The sequence below is a fragment of the Odocoileus virginianus genome, chromosome 25 (assembly GCF_023699985.2).
Source record: "Odocoileus virginianus isolate 20LAN1187 ecotype Illinois chromosome 25, Ovbor_1.2, whole genome shotgun sequence".
In the NCBI taxonomy this organism is placed as follows: Eukaryota; Metazoa; Chordata; class Mammalia; order Artiodactyla; family Cervidae; genus Odocoileus; species Odocoileus virginianus.
Window position 1 is genome coordinate 31,496,109 of NC_069698.1, and position 15,544 is coordinate 31,511,652.

A 15,544-nucleotide genomic window follows, 5' to 3' on the forward strand; every position below is an offset into this window, starting at 1 on the left:
TAAGTAAAATTAGGTATAATGCTTTGTGTTCCCTTTGTTGTTTATTTTTGGAGTTCATAATGGGTAATATATCCCAAATTAATGCCCACAACAAATTAATCAACTGATTTATTTTGAACATTGACATTTACTCACCATATTTATAATTGTAAATGACCAAACATTTCAAATTTCTTTTTTCCTTCTTTCAGTGGAGTTTGATTGTTCTCTAAGGATGCAATCCTGAGTCTGAAATAGAAATTCTCAACCACCTCTTGGTTTGGATTTGCTTTGACCTCAGTCTCACATCATCTTTTTTGTCTACTCTTTCACTGATAGAAACACAGCTCCCTAATGGAAATGCTTTAGGACCTTTTCAATCCTTCATTCGAATGCAATTTTGACTTGGTGTTCTAGCTTCAATCTTCCTCAGAATTTAGAAGCCCTCTCCATGGTCATCTAGCTTCCAAAGCTGTTGTTGAGAAGTCTCATGCTATTTTGATTCCAGTTTATTGTAGATGAACTTCTCCTAACTGCCTTGCCCCCACCACAGAGAGAAAGAATATATAATATTACTCCTTTTATCTTTGGTATGTCCTGAAATGTCACATTATATGTCTTAATGTACATTACTGTTTCATCCCTGTACTGCTCACTCAATGCCTCTTAAAACTGGAAAAACACAACCTTAAGGTCTGTTTCATTAATAAATGCTTCATCTCTTTCTCTGTTCTCTCTTTCTGGAAATATTAATAAGACAATGTTAGAAACTCTGATTGATATTCTCATTCTGATATATTTCTCTGTTTCCCTCTTCCCCTTCTTCTTCCTTTTTTTTTTTACTCTCTAGGAAATTCAAGTACTTCTCTACTAATTATTATAATAAATGTTTTCTTTTAACTATAATGTTGTATTTTGTAAAACTTCTGATTATTTTCTTTCATAACACTTTGCTTTTTAAAAATACAATGGTAACAATTAATGAAATCAATTAACATGCAACAATATGGATGAATCTTAGAAATGCGAGAATAGTAGTTCACAAAAGAATTTTAAATAGCATGAATCTCTTTAGAAAATATACAGATATAGTTTTAAAAAATAAAATAAAGGAGTGAGGAACATAGCGCTTAGTGTAATGATTTACTTGAGTGGAGAGAGTCACGGAGATGAAATGGAGGTTCAGTGTAGATGGGTACCGGTTATTTTTGAGGTCCTAGCTTTATTTCTAGGGTATATTTTAGTAATCTATTCTAAAAACTAACTAAACAAAAGTAAAGCTTTGAAAATATTCTATTCTTAATTCTCGGAAAGAAGGTAAAATGTAATGGGTAAGAGGGTGGACTTCAAACAGACTACTTGGGTTCAAATCATGTCTCTGCAATTTTCTAAGATGTCCTTGGCTATACTTAACCCAGTATACTATACTTAACCTTTCTTTAAATGGACAGTAGTTCCTACCTCGAAGGAATTGCTATGAGGATTAAATAAGACACCATTATAAAGGTAGTTGAAAAGTGACTGGCATATACTAAGCACTAAGAACTAAATAAATAAATGGAATATATTCTCTTATCTTTCTGAGGTGATTGATTACCATTTTATAATTTCCTCCTGTTCCTTTGATTGTCTTCGTTTCTTTCTGATTTCTTTCTTCTGTTTGCTTTGTCTGGCTTTCACCTTTGAGGCTTTCTTCAAATGTCTAGTGATTTTTGGCTATTGATACATTGCTAAGAGCATCATAGAAAAATCAAGCCATATTATCAGAAGACCCTTAGATGACAGGTTCTGGAATTTTGTTCTCTGAGATCATCAGGATTATTCTCCTACTAATAATCCTCCCATGTCCTGAGTGAACTCTGAGGGAGTAGGGGAGCTTCCTTGCAGGCTTTAAATACTGACGCTCTGAGGGACACTTTGGTGCACAGAGACTCACTTCATTGCAGCATCCTTTCCTGCAGGTTCTGAGATTGACTTTCTCCAATCCTCCATTCACCCTCCATCATCACAAACATTAATCGGCATCTAGTCTATTCTTTTATCAAATGCCTTTATCTTAATGAGTTTGCATCTTTTTGGTAGATATATGTGGATTATATGCTATATTTAAGCAAAGTCTAGTTTTTCCAACTATTCACATTTTTATCATCTCCAACTCTCTTCTTCATTCTGCCCTTGAAAACATGTGTCCCTATCTTACTTGCTAAATTCCTAATTACATGGAGCATGTAGCTAATTACATAAAGCTGATCCCTGTCCTGCCACTCAAATTTTATAATTTTTAAGATTGATATTAAACATGGCTACTGCATTACACAGTAGGAAGAAGGCAAGAACAAATATAAAGTCTTTCAGTAGATATCCATTCTCACATTTAAGTAATTGTGTTCTCTCTGTATTTGTAGATTCTTCTCACAAGCACAGAAATACAGTATCCTGTGAAAATAGTTTACCTTTCCATTATTTGTAGTCTAAAACAATTAACAAATGTTTTATTGAAAAGCTTCAAAGCCATTTTTAAACTAAGAATATAATCCTGTACTTCTTGAATCATATCTTATTAGGCTAAAAGGAAATTCTGTCCATAATATACAATACTGACTGCATAAATTGAATTAACTTTGCACAAAAATATTTTTAAATTAATTTTTATCTGAGTATAGTACATGTACTATTAAAATTCCCTGCTTTTTGTTAAGATCAGGTATAAGATAAGTATGTCCACTCTCACCACTTTTATTCAATATAGCCACTTTTACTCAACATAGTTTCCAAGTGTTAGCCACAGCAACAAAAGAAAAAAAGGAAATAAAAGGAATCCAAATTGTAAAAGAAAAAGTGAACTGTCCCTGTTTGCAGATGACTTGATTCAATGTATAGAAAATCTTAAAGATGCCACCAGAATACTACTAGAGTTCATCAATGAATTTAGAAAGCTTCAAGATACAAAATTAATATACAAAAGTCTGTTGCATTTCTATACACTACAATAAATTATCAGGAAGAGAAATTAAGGAAACAACTCCATTTACCATTGCATCAAAAAGGATAAAACACCTGGGGGTAAATCTACCTAAGGAAGGAAAAGACCCATACTGAGAAAACTATAAAACACTGATGAAAGAAATTGGAGATGACATGAACACATGGAAAGATATATCCAATGATATAGAGATTGGAGTGGAGGAATTAATATTGTTAAAATGACCACGCGTTCCAAAGCAATCCAGCTATCCAATACAATTCCTAGCAAAATATCCATCGTATTTTTCACTGAACTAGAACAAATAAAAATTTGTATGGAAGCACAAAAGACTGAGTAGCCAAAACAATCTTGAGAAAGAAGAAAGGAGCTGGAGGAATCATACTCTGACTTCAGACAATACTGAAAAGCTACAGTAAGCAAAATAGGATGGCACCAGAAGGAAAACAGACACATAGATCAAGGAAACAGGACCGAGGGCCCAGAAATAAATCCACACACTTATGGTCAATTAACTGATGACAAAGAAGGCAAGATTATAAAGTAAGAAAAAAGATAGCCTCTTCAATAAATGGTGCTGGGAAAACTGGACAGATACATGTAAAAGAATGAATTTAGAACATTTTCTAACACTACCTACATAAAGAAACTCAAAATGGATTAAAGATCTAAGTGTAAGACCAAACACTGCAAAACTCCTAGAAGAAACATAGGCAAAGCATTCTTTGACATAAATCACACTACTATTTTGGGGGTCTATCTCCTAGAGTAAAGGAAACAAAAGCAAAAATAAATAGGACCTCAGTTCAGTTCAATTCAGTTCAGTTGCTCAGTCGTGTCCGACTCTTTGCGACCCCATGAATCACAGCACGCCAGGCCTCCCTGTCCATCACCAACTCCCGGAGTTTAGTTAAAATCATGTCAATCAAGTCAGTGATGCCATCCAGCCATCTCATCCTCTGTCGTCCCCTGCTCCTCCTACCCTCAATCCCTCCCAGCATCAGGGACTTTTGCAATGAGTCAACTCTTCGCATGAGGTGGCCAAAGTATTGGAGTTTCAACTTGAGCATCAGTCCCTCCAATGAATACCCAGGACTGATCTCCTTTAGGATGGACTGGTTGGATCTCCTTGCAGTCCAAGGAACTCTCAAGAGTCTTCTCCAACACCACAGTTCAAAAGCAGCAATTCTTCAGTGCTCAGTTTTCTTTAGAGTCCAACTCTCACATCCATACATGACCACTGGAAAAACCATAGCCTTGACTAGATGGACCTTAGCTGGCAAGGTAATGTCTCTGCTTTTTAATATGCTATCTAGGTTGGTCATAACTTTCCTTCCAAGGAGTAAGCGTCTTTTAATTTCATGGCTGCAATCACCATCTGCAGTGATTTTGGAGCCCCCAAAAATAAAGTCTGACACTGTTTCCACTGTTTCCGCATCTATTTGCCATGAAGTGATGGGAGCAGATGCCATGATCTTAGTTTTCTGAATGTTGAACTTTAAGCCAACTTTTTCACTCTCCTCTTTCACTTTCATCAAGAGGCTTTTTAGTTCCTCTTCACTTTCTGCCATAAGGGTGGTGTCATCTGCATATCTGAGGTTAGTGATATTTCTCCTGGCAATATTGATTCCAGCTTGTACTTTTTCCAGCCCAGTGTTTCTCATGATGTACTCTGCATATAAGTTAAATAAGCAGGGTGACAATATACAGCCTTGACGTACTCCTTTTCCTATTTGGAACCAGTCTGTTGTTCCATGTCCAGTTCTAACTGTTGCTTCCTGACCCTGCATATAGGTTTCTCAGGAGGCAGGTCAGGTGGTCTGAGATTCCCATCTCTTTCAGAATTTTCCACAGTGTATTGTGATCCACACAGTCAAAGGCTTTGGCATAGTCAATAAAGCAGAAATAGATGTTTTTCTGGAACTCTCTTGCTTTTTCAATGATCCAGCAGATGTTGGCAATTTGATCTTTGGTTCCTCTGCCTTTTCTAAAACCAGCTTGAACATCTGGAAGTTCTCGGTTCACGTATTGCTGAAGCCTGGCTTGGAGAATTTTGAGCATTACCTTACTAGCGTGTGAGATGAGTGCAATTGTGTGGTAGTTTGAGCATTCTTTGGCATTGCCTTTCTTTGGGATTGGAATGAAAACTGCCCTTTCCAGTCCTGTGGCCACTGCTGAGTTTTCCAAATTTGCTGGCATATTGAGTGCAGCACTTTCACAGCATCGTCTCTCAGGATATGAAATAGCTCAACTGGAATTCCATCACCTCCATTAGCTTTGTTCGTAGTGATGCTTTCTAAAGCCCACTTGACTTCACATTCCAGGATGTCTGACTCTAGGTGAATGATCACACCATTGTGATTATCTGGGTCATGAGGATCTTTTTTTGTACAGTTCTTCTGTGTATTCTTGCCACCTCTTCTTAATATCTTCTGCTTCTGTTAGGTCCATACCATTTCTGTCCTTTATCAAGCCCATCTTTGCATGAAATGTTCCCTTGGTGTCTCTAATTTTTTGAAGAGATCTCTAGTCTTTCCCATTCTGTTGTTTTCCTCTATTTCTTTGCATTGATCGCTGAGGAATGCTTTCTTATCTCTCCTGGCTATTCTTTGGAACGCTGCATTCAAATGGGAATATCTTTCCTTTTCTCCTTTGCTTTTCATTTCTCTTGTTTTCACAGTTATTTGTAAGGTCTCCTCAGAAGGTCATTTTCCTTTTTTGCATTTCTTTTCCAGGGGAAAAGGGATCTAATTAAACTTAAAAGTTTTTGCACAGCAAAGGAAATCATCAACAAAACAAATATCCAATGAATGGGATAAGATATTTGAAAAGAACATGACTGATAAAGGATTAATATCCAATATATATAAACAAGTCATACAAATCAACAGCAAAAAAATCCAAAGAACCCAATTTAGAAATGGGTGAAAGAGCTGAATAGACATATTTCCAAAGAGGAAACGCAGATGAATGACATGCACATGAAAAATGCCCAATGTCACTAACCATCAAGGAAATAAGGTTCAGAGTAAAAATGAGATATCACTTCACACCTGTCAGAATGACTATTAGCATAAAGAGCATAAATAACAAATATGGAGAGGATGTGGAGAAAAGGGAAACCTCTTACCCTGCCTGTGGGAGTGTAAACTGGCATAGCTACTCTGGCAAACAGTATGGAAATTTCTCAAAATCTAAAAGCAGAACCACCATATGACCCAGCAACTCTATTCCTGGGTATGTATCTGAACAAAAGTAAAAACACTGATTCAAAAAGATATATATGCACTCCAATGTTCAGAGAAGCATTATTTACAATTGCTGAGGTGTGCTTGCAACACAAGTGTCCATCAACAGATGAATGAATAAAGATGTAGTAAGTACATCTGATGTACTACCACTCAGCTATAGCAAAGAATGAAATTTTGCCATGTTTAGCAACATGGATGGACTTGGAAGGCATTATGCTAAGTGAAATGCATCAGACAGAGGAAGACATATATTGTATGATATCACTTATATGTGAAATCTAAATAGTACAACGGGCAATTTAAAAAAACAAAAAAAACAAAAAAAACAAAAAAAAAAGAAGGAGACTCACAAATACAGAGAATAAACTAGTGGTTACCAGTGTTGAGAAGGAAGGAGAAAGCGGCAATATAAGGGTAGAAGAATAAAAAGGATTATCATAGAATTATACAAAATTTGTGTGTGTTAAACTTTTGAAAATTACAAAGCACTGTAGAATTTTAAAAAATCTTTCATTTAGTTTAAAAATGTAGGCTTAAAAGTACTTCTAAAGCCAAAAAATCCTTTGCTTAATGTGTACTTTTTCCTCCGGAAGCACAGGAGGAAGGCAGACTTCTCTGATCAATAGACCATGATTTCCTCTAACTACTGAAAAAACTGTAATTAATAAAATATTCCTGGAGAGATATATAAGAGCTTCCTTTCTTCAGAAATCTATTCTTAAACAGGAAGTACAAAATTACTTTTTTTCCTTTCTCCTTACTCTTGCCAGAAAAATTTATAGCAGATTTAAGAGTGATCAGAGTATTTTTCATTCCTTAACATTTGAAGCCATGTTAAAACTATAAAGTTGTAAAATGTTAGTAGCTGTCTAGCCTCTTACTTAGACAACCAAAACCCCTAATGTGATCATTTCTTCAATTCTGACTATAATTATAAGATAAAATGTTTAATTGCATATCAGCTTAATTACAAAAGAAATGGAGTGGAACATGATTATGGTGAATGTTTTTAATGTCTACTATAGCAAAATCAAATTTTATAATATCATAAATATACATATACATCATATATATGCACATGTATATATATATTTATATAGTATGTATACATGTGTGTATATGTATGTATATATGTGTTTTATTTAGATGAAATTCCATTTTTACCTTTTAATTCAAGAGTAATAGTAGAAGTTCTTAGGAGAACAAGTATGGTACAAATAGGTACACATTGCCCTCCCTGACCCAACACGTAGACTGAGGTTTCCACCTAAAGCGTGAAGCCACAGCAAGGCACGGGTCCTCAGAAGCCTTCCTGCATTCTAATTTTAAGGCATTTGTATTGTCATTTCTGAGAAGGGAGAAATCAAGTGATCATTTACAGGATTTTACAAGTACATTACCCACAATTCAATTCCATTCTCTTCTTGAATAAGAAAACTTTCCATAGCTTTGGCAGTTATACTTGTGAAAAATGAAAGAAAAGTCTGTTTTTCTTTGTTAGTCAACTAGTGTGGTGAAGCAAATAGCTGAGTTAACATCGATGCCCCGAAGCCTAAGAAAACTAACTGGTTAACTGAAACCAGATATCTCTTCGGAAAGAGAGAGTTCTTTGATTTTTAAGGGCATGGGATTCCAATCACCATAAGCAACCTCGAAACAGTCACAGCCTCTGGTTACTAGACCTCTGCTGAACAAGCCTGGCTTGGGGGTCCACGTTTCCACCTGTCACCCAACCATGGAGGCATGTGATGTGATGAGCGCTTGTGGACTTTAGAAGGCTGGCATAGCTTTGAGTTCAGTCAAGCTATATAAACTGGAGTGCAACATTTGACTTCTCCGATTTTGAAATTCTTTTATGGGTAAAAGGGGAAAATAATGTTTCCTCATGAAATTATTGTTGGGATTAAATGAGACAATATGTATAAAATTCCTGATACAGAAAAAGGCCTCAGCTAATGCTAGTTTCATCCTCTCTCCTTCAAATGCAAAGGCAGAAAAGCAGTAGGTCCCTAGGCTTTCAAGTCTTACTTTCACTCTAGATTGTGGTCACAGTGACCCAACTTCTTGATACCATGTCTAGCCACTGATTTCCAAAGCTGATGCATGTGTAATGACTAGTCTAACCTGCAGTTCTCTCGTGGTCACATGCTGTATGATATTTGAATATGCAGTTTATCCTCAGCCACCAACCAAGGGAAATTTCTACAGAAGAATTCAGTTCTGCTTTCACTCAGATTTGGTGATAACATTTAACTGTGGATTTGTAATTGCACTTTGAAAACAAACTCTGTAGTCTTTCTCATGAACATAGAGGCCTGGACATCTCTGGCCTTGGCCTGTGCACGCTAGTCTCCTTTCTTTCCCTGATCCACTCACACTGGTCTTCTCTTCATGCTTGGACATTGTCCAGTTCTTTTCCATCTTGGGCTTCTGGTCAAGTCCTCTCTTTTGTTTGAAGTGCTCTTCTGTTCATTTTCAGCAGACCAGCTCCTTATCATTCTTAAAGTATCAGCCTCCACGTCACCTCCAGAGAGGGCCTTCTCCAACTAAAAGCACATAGGTACTTGAAGGTTTTTTTTTCAACCTCCTTTATTTGGTTGTTTTGGTTATGTAGAAGGCAGAAGCCAGCTCTGTTGCTAGCACTAGTGTAGTTGCTAGTGCTAGTGTAGTATCTGGCACAGAAAGAGGTCAGGAAGTATTTGATGAGTAGACGGGTAAGTCAACTCTATTCAGTTCAGTTCAGTTCAGTCACTCAGTCGTGTCCAACTCTGCGACCCCATGAATCGCAGCACACCAGGCCTCTCTGTCCATCACCAACTCCCAGAGTTTATTCAAACTCACATCCATCGAGTCAGTGATGTCATCCAGCCAACTCATCCTCTGTCATCCCCTGCTCCTCCAGCCCCCAACCCCTCCCAGCATCAGGGTCTTTTCCAATGAGTCAACTCTTCACCTGAGGTGGCCAGAGTATTGGAGTTTCAGTTTTAGCATCAGTCCCTCCAATGAACACCCAGGACTGATCTCCTTTAGGATGGACTGGTTGGATCTCCTTGCAGTCCAAGGGACTCTCAAGAGTCTTCTCCAACACCACAGTTCAAAAGCATCAATTCTTTGGTGCTCAGTTTTCTTTTAGGTCCAACTCTCACAACCATACATGACCACTGGAAAAACCATAGCCTTGACTAGATGAACCTTTGTTGGCAAAATAATGTTTCTGCTTTTTAATATGCTATCTAGGTTGGTCATAACTTTCCTTCCAAGGAGTAAGTGTCTTTTAATTTCATGGCTGCAATCACCATCTGCAGTGGTTTTGGAGCCCCCAAAAATAAAGTCTGACACTGTTTCCACTGTTTCCCCATCTATTTGCCATGAAGTGATGGGACCAGATGCCATGATATAGGTCTGCACAATTTAGACTATTTCTTTGGATTGAAAAATGTCAGGATCAAACTCAGAATTAATACTCCTTCAAAACCAAAAGAGATTATGCCAGGCAGAATAAATGTTTAACTCAGATTATCAGGGAAAATAACCTGCAAAAATTGTGAAACATAAAGACTATAAACCACTTTCACAAAATTCTTTCTCTTTTATGGAGAAATCAATGAGATATGTCAAGATACCTTACTAATGATAATAATGATCTATTATTTATTTATATAACATTCTTTCTTAAGGTTGAACATATTTTAACATAACTTTTTATCCTAACAGCTTTCCTATGAAGTTCTTATTCTGATTTTATGTACATGGGCAACTGCATTTTCTTTTCTACCAACTCAGCTACTGATTCTAGGACATTTAATCCTGAGCCTAGGAACTTCCCTGCACAGAATTCACTGGAGTGAAACAGCTCCTTTACTATTGAAAGAAATTATATTGGTCCTATCTCCACTACAAACCTGGCTCTATAATTCTCTAAATATTAAAGCTTGATTCATCTTTGTGGAGATGACACTTGAGAAAACTAACACTTCTCCTCTGAAAGAGAAAAGAGACTTTCATTATAAAATGATAAATACTTAGGGGAAAATGTATGTGTGTGTTTTTTTTTTTTTTTTTTAGCTCTAACACAATTGGTAAGTACGTCCTATGGTTCATGCAGAGCCAACTTCTTTATTTCAGTCTGCAAAGGTCATCTCCTCTGCTAAAAATCAGCAGGTGAGTACAATCCACTCAGTATCACCTTGAGAAGGTACCAATTTGGTAACTAGAAGTCTGGTGTTAATCTTTAAGCCAGCACACCTCTGGCCAACACAAGCTTAGGAAACCTTGGCATGCTTTAAGGCCTTTCCTGTGACTCACTGTCTTGCCCTGGGGAGAGAGATTTGGCAGAATCCCTCCATCAAACAGACTCAGAGTACTGAGTGGGACCTGCGTGCCCCACAGGCATAAAGTATTACTTATACAACTCCTCTCATCATTCTTGTTGTATTCCAAGATATGTTAAGCAAATATCTTATTTGTTTAACAAATACGTCTTGAATGTCTGCTGCGGGCCTGGCACTCTATCAGGTGTCCGAAGATGGAATGTCAAGGGCATTACCTTCTGAGAGTTGCCAGTTCAGTGGGAAGACAGACCAACAAACTGAGAACTCAATATAATATGTTCTGTATCAACCCAAGAGACACGAGCAGAGAAAGCATAGAGGGCAAATTGCTAATATGTCTGAATAAGGAAAATTTTACTGAGGAGGTAAAATCCTAAAGTGGACTTGAGTAATAGTGAGTGAAATAGGAATTGGCCAGGCAAACCAGGGGAAATCCAGGGGCATTCCACCAAGAAGAAGTGTATATGATAGGGTGAAAGGCCTGAGAAGGTTTGGTATAGAATGGGAGGGAGGGGTAATTCCCCACAGAGAGCAGTTACGCCTAACAAGTTGAAAGAGAGATAATGGGACTGGAAGGTGGCTTAAGGCCAGACTGGGAAGGACTTGGAGATCATGTGTAATGGGCTGAATCATATCCCTCCAAAAAGATATGGTAAGGTCCTAACTCTCAGGATCTCATAATGTGACCTTATTTGGCAATAGGGTTGTTGCAGACATTGTTAGTTCAAGTGAGGTCATCCTTGATTAGAGTGACCCCTTGATCTAACACGACAGGTGTCCTTAGAAGAAAATGGAATTTAGACATACACATGCATACACCTAGAAACTCACAGGGAGAAGAACTCACGTGAAAGTGAAAGCAGACATTGGAAGTATGCTGACACAAGCCACAGAACATCTGGAGCTACTAGAATCCAGAAGAATCTTAAGAACCTTCCCATAAAGTTTTCTGAGACATCATGGCCCTGTTAATACCTTGATTTTGGACTAACCTCCAGAAACGTGAGATAATAAATATCTATGATTTTAAATTGCCCAGGATGTGTACTGGATTATTGAAGCCCTAGAATACTGATGAAAAGTAAGTGAAAAGTAAAAGTGCTAGTTGCTCAGTTGTGTCCAATTCTTTGTGACCCCATGGCCTGTAGCCTGCCAGACTACTCTGTCCATGGGATCTCCAGGCAAGAATGCTGAAGTGGGCTGCCATGCCCTCCTCTAGGGGATCTTTCCAACCCAGGGATCGAACCCAGTCTCCTGCATTGCAGGCAGATTTTTTACCATCTGAACTACCAGGGAAACCCTAGGAAACTGATACATCATGTTAAATAAATAGTGTGGATTTGAATGTAATGGGATTATGATCTGTAGGGGATGGAAACTGCTAAAGAACTGCTGTCAAAGCAAGAGAGAAACTTGACCAGACTTGCGTGTTAGATAAAAGATTCTAGCTGAAGTGTGGCGCATAGATTAGAGGTGGGGGATGGAGAGAATCTGCAAAGTTTCCAGAGCTTATTCCTCAGCATCTCCTGCAGTTCCTCAGTATCTCCTCGTCTATGAAACAAACACAAAGGATGGAAAAAAGAGCATCCTTCTCTACTTAGTTTGGTCCAAAATATGATATTAGAGCTCTCCTGTCTGCATAACATTACCTGGATAAAGAAAGGGGTATATTTTGAAACTTAGTCCTACCAGATCAATTTACTTAGTGATGGGAATGTCACAATGAAAAATGATGATACTAATATTATAATTGGACATTTAAAATGAAGACATTGAGATCTTGATTTAAAAATTCAGTTAAAAAATCTTAGAACCATGAAATGAATAAAATTATTTTTCCAGTAGCAAGCCATTTAAGTTCCCAGAATTGTTTTTCTTGTTCTTTATCTTAATTGCAGAATCTGGTTTATATCCACATCTTGAAATGTCTATTCCCTGGCAAAAAAACTTGTTAAGAAACATGCTATCACTAAGATCAATACTAAGGATGCTGGATTACAGCTGTTATTTCTGTTGAGGTATTTCCTAGAAGTGTCACAGACTGCAGTAATCGGCAGATTTGACGCAAGCAAGTGACTTCTATCTAGTTGGAGTAGGTGGTGTTCAAACCTATGACACTTATGCTTTCAAGGTCATATACTCTTTAGCTGTTTCTAATCTTGACTAGTATCTGTATCTGTTTCTAATGTTGACTAGTTTGAATAGATCCTAAAATAAATACAGAAGTCTTGAGTGTATTTTCCGTGTTTCAAGCAACATAAATGTACACATACGTACTTTACAATGATCTATCTTTACTGAAGTCACAGAATTCACTAACGAACAATAAGACCCTGGTAAGGCATTCTGATTCACATTCTGTAGTTTCCTTATAACCTCCTGAGACACAACAGGTCATCCTTGCATAGATAAGTAGATAAACTAATGAATATAAACCATCTCCAAGTATCTTTCATCTCATTTGCTGAATACCATAACTGATAATGTTACAAAATATTAATTACATTGCATAACTCAAAATGTAATCTATATGCTTCTAATCATATTATATTCATGAAGCAATTTAATATCATTTCATTTTTAAAAATACAAAGGGTACAATATAATGTGAAAATCAGTGAGATTATCAAACACAGAGTACTAAATAAACATGAAAAACTTGTATAATAAGTTAATGCTCAGATGTCTTGGACACTGATATGTAAAAGTCATATGATTCACTTGGGAAAGTTAAGGCTTAGAGAGATGAAAAAGTCTGATTTAAGGAAGCAGCTAAGGGCAGTACCGGACCTAAGGGATCCACTGGCCTCTTCATCTGTCCTTTGTCATGAAGATGTGGTGTTGAATTGCTGCCACGTGACCTTCTTCCCCACTTATTAAGCCTTGGGTACACAAACAGCAAGAGTTCTCTGTTAGTGTTTCCTATAAGATGACATTTTAGAGAGATTAGAGGCCTTACATTATATTGTAGCTACTGTTTTACCCTGCAAAACAGGAGAGGACAGATATAAAATATTTGGGAGCAGTTGTGAACATGTATATTGACAGAAGAGTGCCTTATCTCTCAGTGATTGACATGTGTCTCAGTACCCAGAGTGGTAAAATTATCTAAATAGGAAAAGACTGAACAACTGATACAAGCACATTAAGAGTGGTAACAAAAGTAAACCAAAAGTTCCCTATGTCTACATAGGTGACTAATTTAAGTATACTTTTCCAATGGCATTCATTCATTTTTTTTTTATTCCTTCCTCCAAACACCATGATTTAGTTCCTACTTTGTTGCCTAGCATTGGAAATTATCTCCAGTTTAAAAAAATTTTGATTTGCACGTATTATTTGGACTCATGCATTGATTTAAAATCAGATCATCAAAGATAGGAGCTTAGATGCCTCTAAAATATTACTTGAAAGAAGAGTTATATGGATATAGTTTATAGTTGAAGAGCCAACATTTTCCATATCATATATTCAGTCTAGTTTGTTATTAAAGTATAGAATGAGACGAGAAGAAGATAGATTTTGGAAGAGGAAAATGAACAAACATTTATTGATATGCTACTGTAGATAATTACAACTCACTCAGTCCTCTTAACAGCCATATAAAATGTTATTGTCTCCTATTTTACAAAGAAGAAAGATACAAAGCAGCTCCCTCACCTAAAGTCAGAAAGCTGACAAGTAGTCAAGAATCGAACCCCAGCCTCTCTGACTCCACTATACCATGCAGAAAAACCCCTATGAAGAATAAAATTCACAAGCAAATTAAGGGAGAAAACAGCAAGCCAAAAGCAACCCCACTTATTTCTTTAGCAGGCAGCTGTAAACGTAAACATTAGCTTTATAGCTAGGGAATGGGCCACCTTCCCTTCTGATCTCTTCCCTTTTCTCACTTTCTATTTTGCTATTCTTTTCCAATGCCTCAGTACACTGTCACTTCCTCCTAAGACCTCAAAGAAGTATATTTCGGGAGCAGTCAAAGAAGGAAACTGAGAGCAGAGAAGGGTGACTCAAAATCAACCCAGGAGGAGACGTTGTAGTAAATACATACTTACTAGATGACGTGCAGGCTTCAAAGGGATGGAAAAGGGACTGGGGAAACAACTGAAATTCAGTGTAGGTAATGGGGAAAATCACAGAAGGGACACACCACAGATCATGTAAAGCTGAGAAGAAAACAAATTTTGATTTATATATACTGTATAGACGATCTTCCCAGGTGACTCAGTGGTAAAGAACCTGCCTACCAATTCAGGAGACTCTGGTTCGATCCCTGGGTCAGGAAGATCTCCTGGAAGAAGAAATGGCAACTGACTCCAGTATTCTTGCCTGGGAAATCCCATGGACAGAGGAGCTTGGTAGGCTACAGTACATGAGGCCGCAAAGAGCTCTATAAAATGTAGCAACTGAGTGTGCATACCATACAAACACCTTGGAAATATACAGTAAATATTTCAACTATTTATCATCTATGGATAAAGTTAACATCTACTCTGGGAGCAATACCGAAAAGTTTATACAGTAGTAAAGTTCAAAAGCAGGTCAATGAGCCTAACAAAATGCTTCATTTACACCTGAATCTGTAATCGCCACCTTGGCTTTGAGATACAGCTTTCTAAAAATGTATTTCTTTCCTCTTAAACTTGACTCTTGGGGCTCTTGGTCGCCATCTATATGCCAGGTGGAGAGCTAAGCACCTTTACATAAAATATCTCTTGCCATCCTAATGATAAGTCTGGGAGAAAGGCTATATTTTTCCCACTACACAGAAGAAGCAACTGGGACTCAGACAGTAATGTGCCTGTGTATACTATGGATTCCAAATTTAAACTCAAGATTTCTCCCTTTAAAGTTGAATGACCTTCCTTTCTTACAGTGTTGTAGAAACCTCTAAACATCATGGTGAGTACAATGCTAGCCACACAGAAAATGAAAACTTCTTCTGTAGATACTGGGGGTTTAAGAAATATTGGTGATTGGGTGATTGGTTGACCAGTTTC

General features: G+C 37.3%; 1 protein-coding gene across 2 annotated transcripts in view; it reads right to left on the minus strand.

Annotated features, from left to right (window-relative positions):
• LOC110141936 (SAM domain-containing protein SAMSN-1) overlaps positions 1–15,544 on the minus strand; it is a 93,427-nt gene that overhangs the window by 60,117 nt on the left and 17,766 nt on the right. Inside the window, exon 1 of one of the 2 annotated variants that reach the window (XM_020900963.2) lies at positions 136–157. The exons of the other annotated variant lie outside the window; for it this stretch is intronic. Within the exon in view, the coding sequence (XP_020756622.2) occupies positions 136–138 (3 nt within the window). The 5' untranslated portion in view covers positions 139–157. Of the gene's footprint in view, positions 1–135; positions 158–15,544 lie in introns of those variants that run through there. 2 annotated transcript variants of the gene reach the window in all.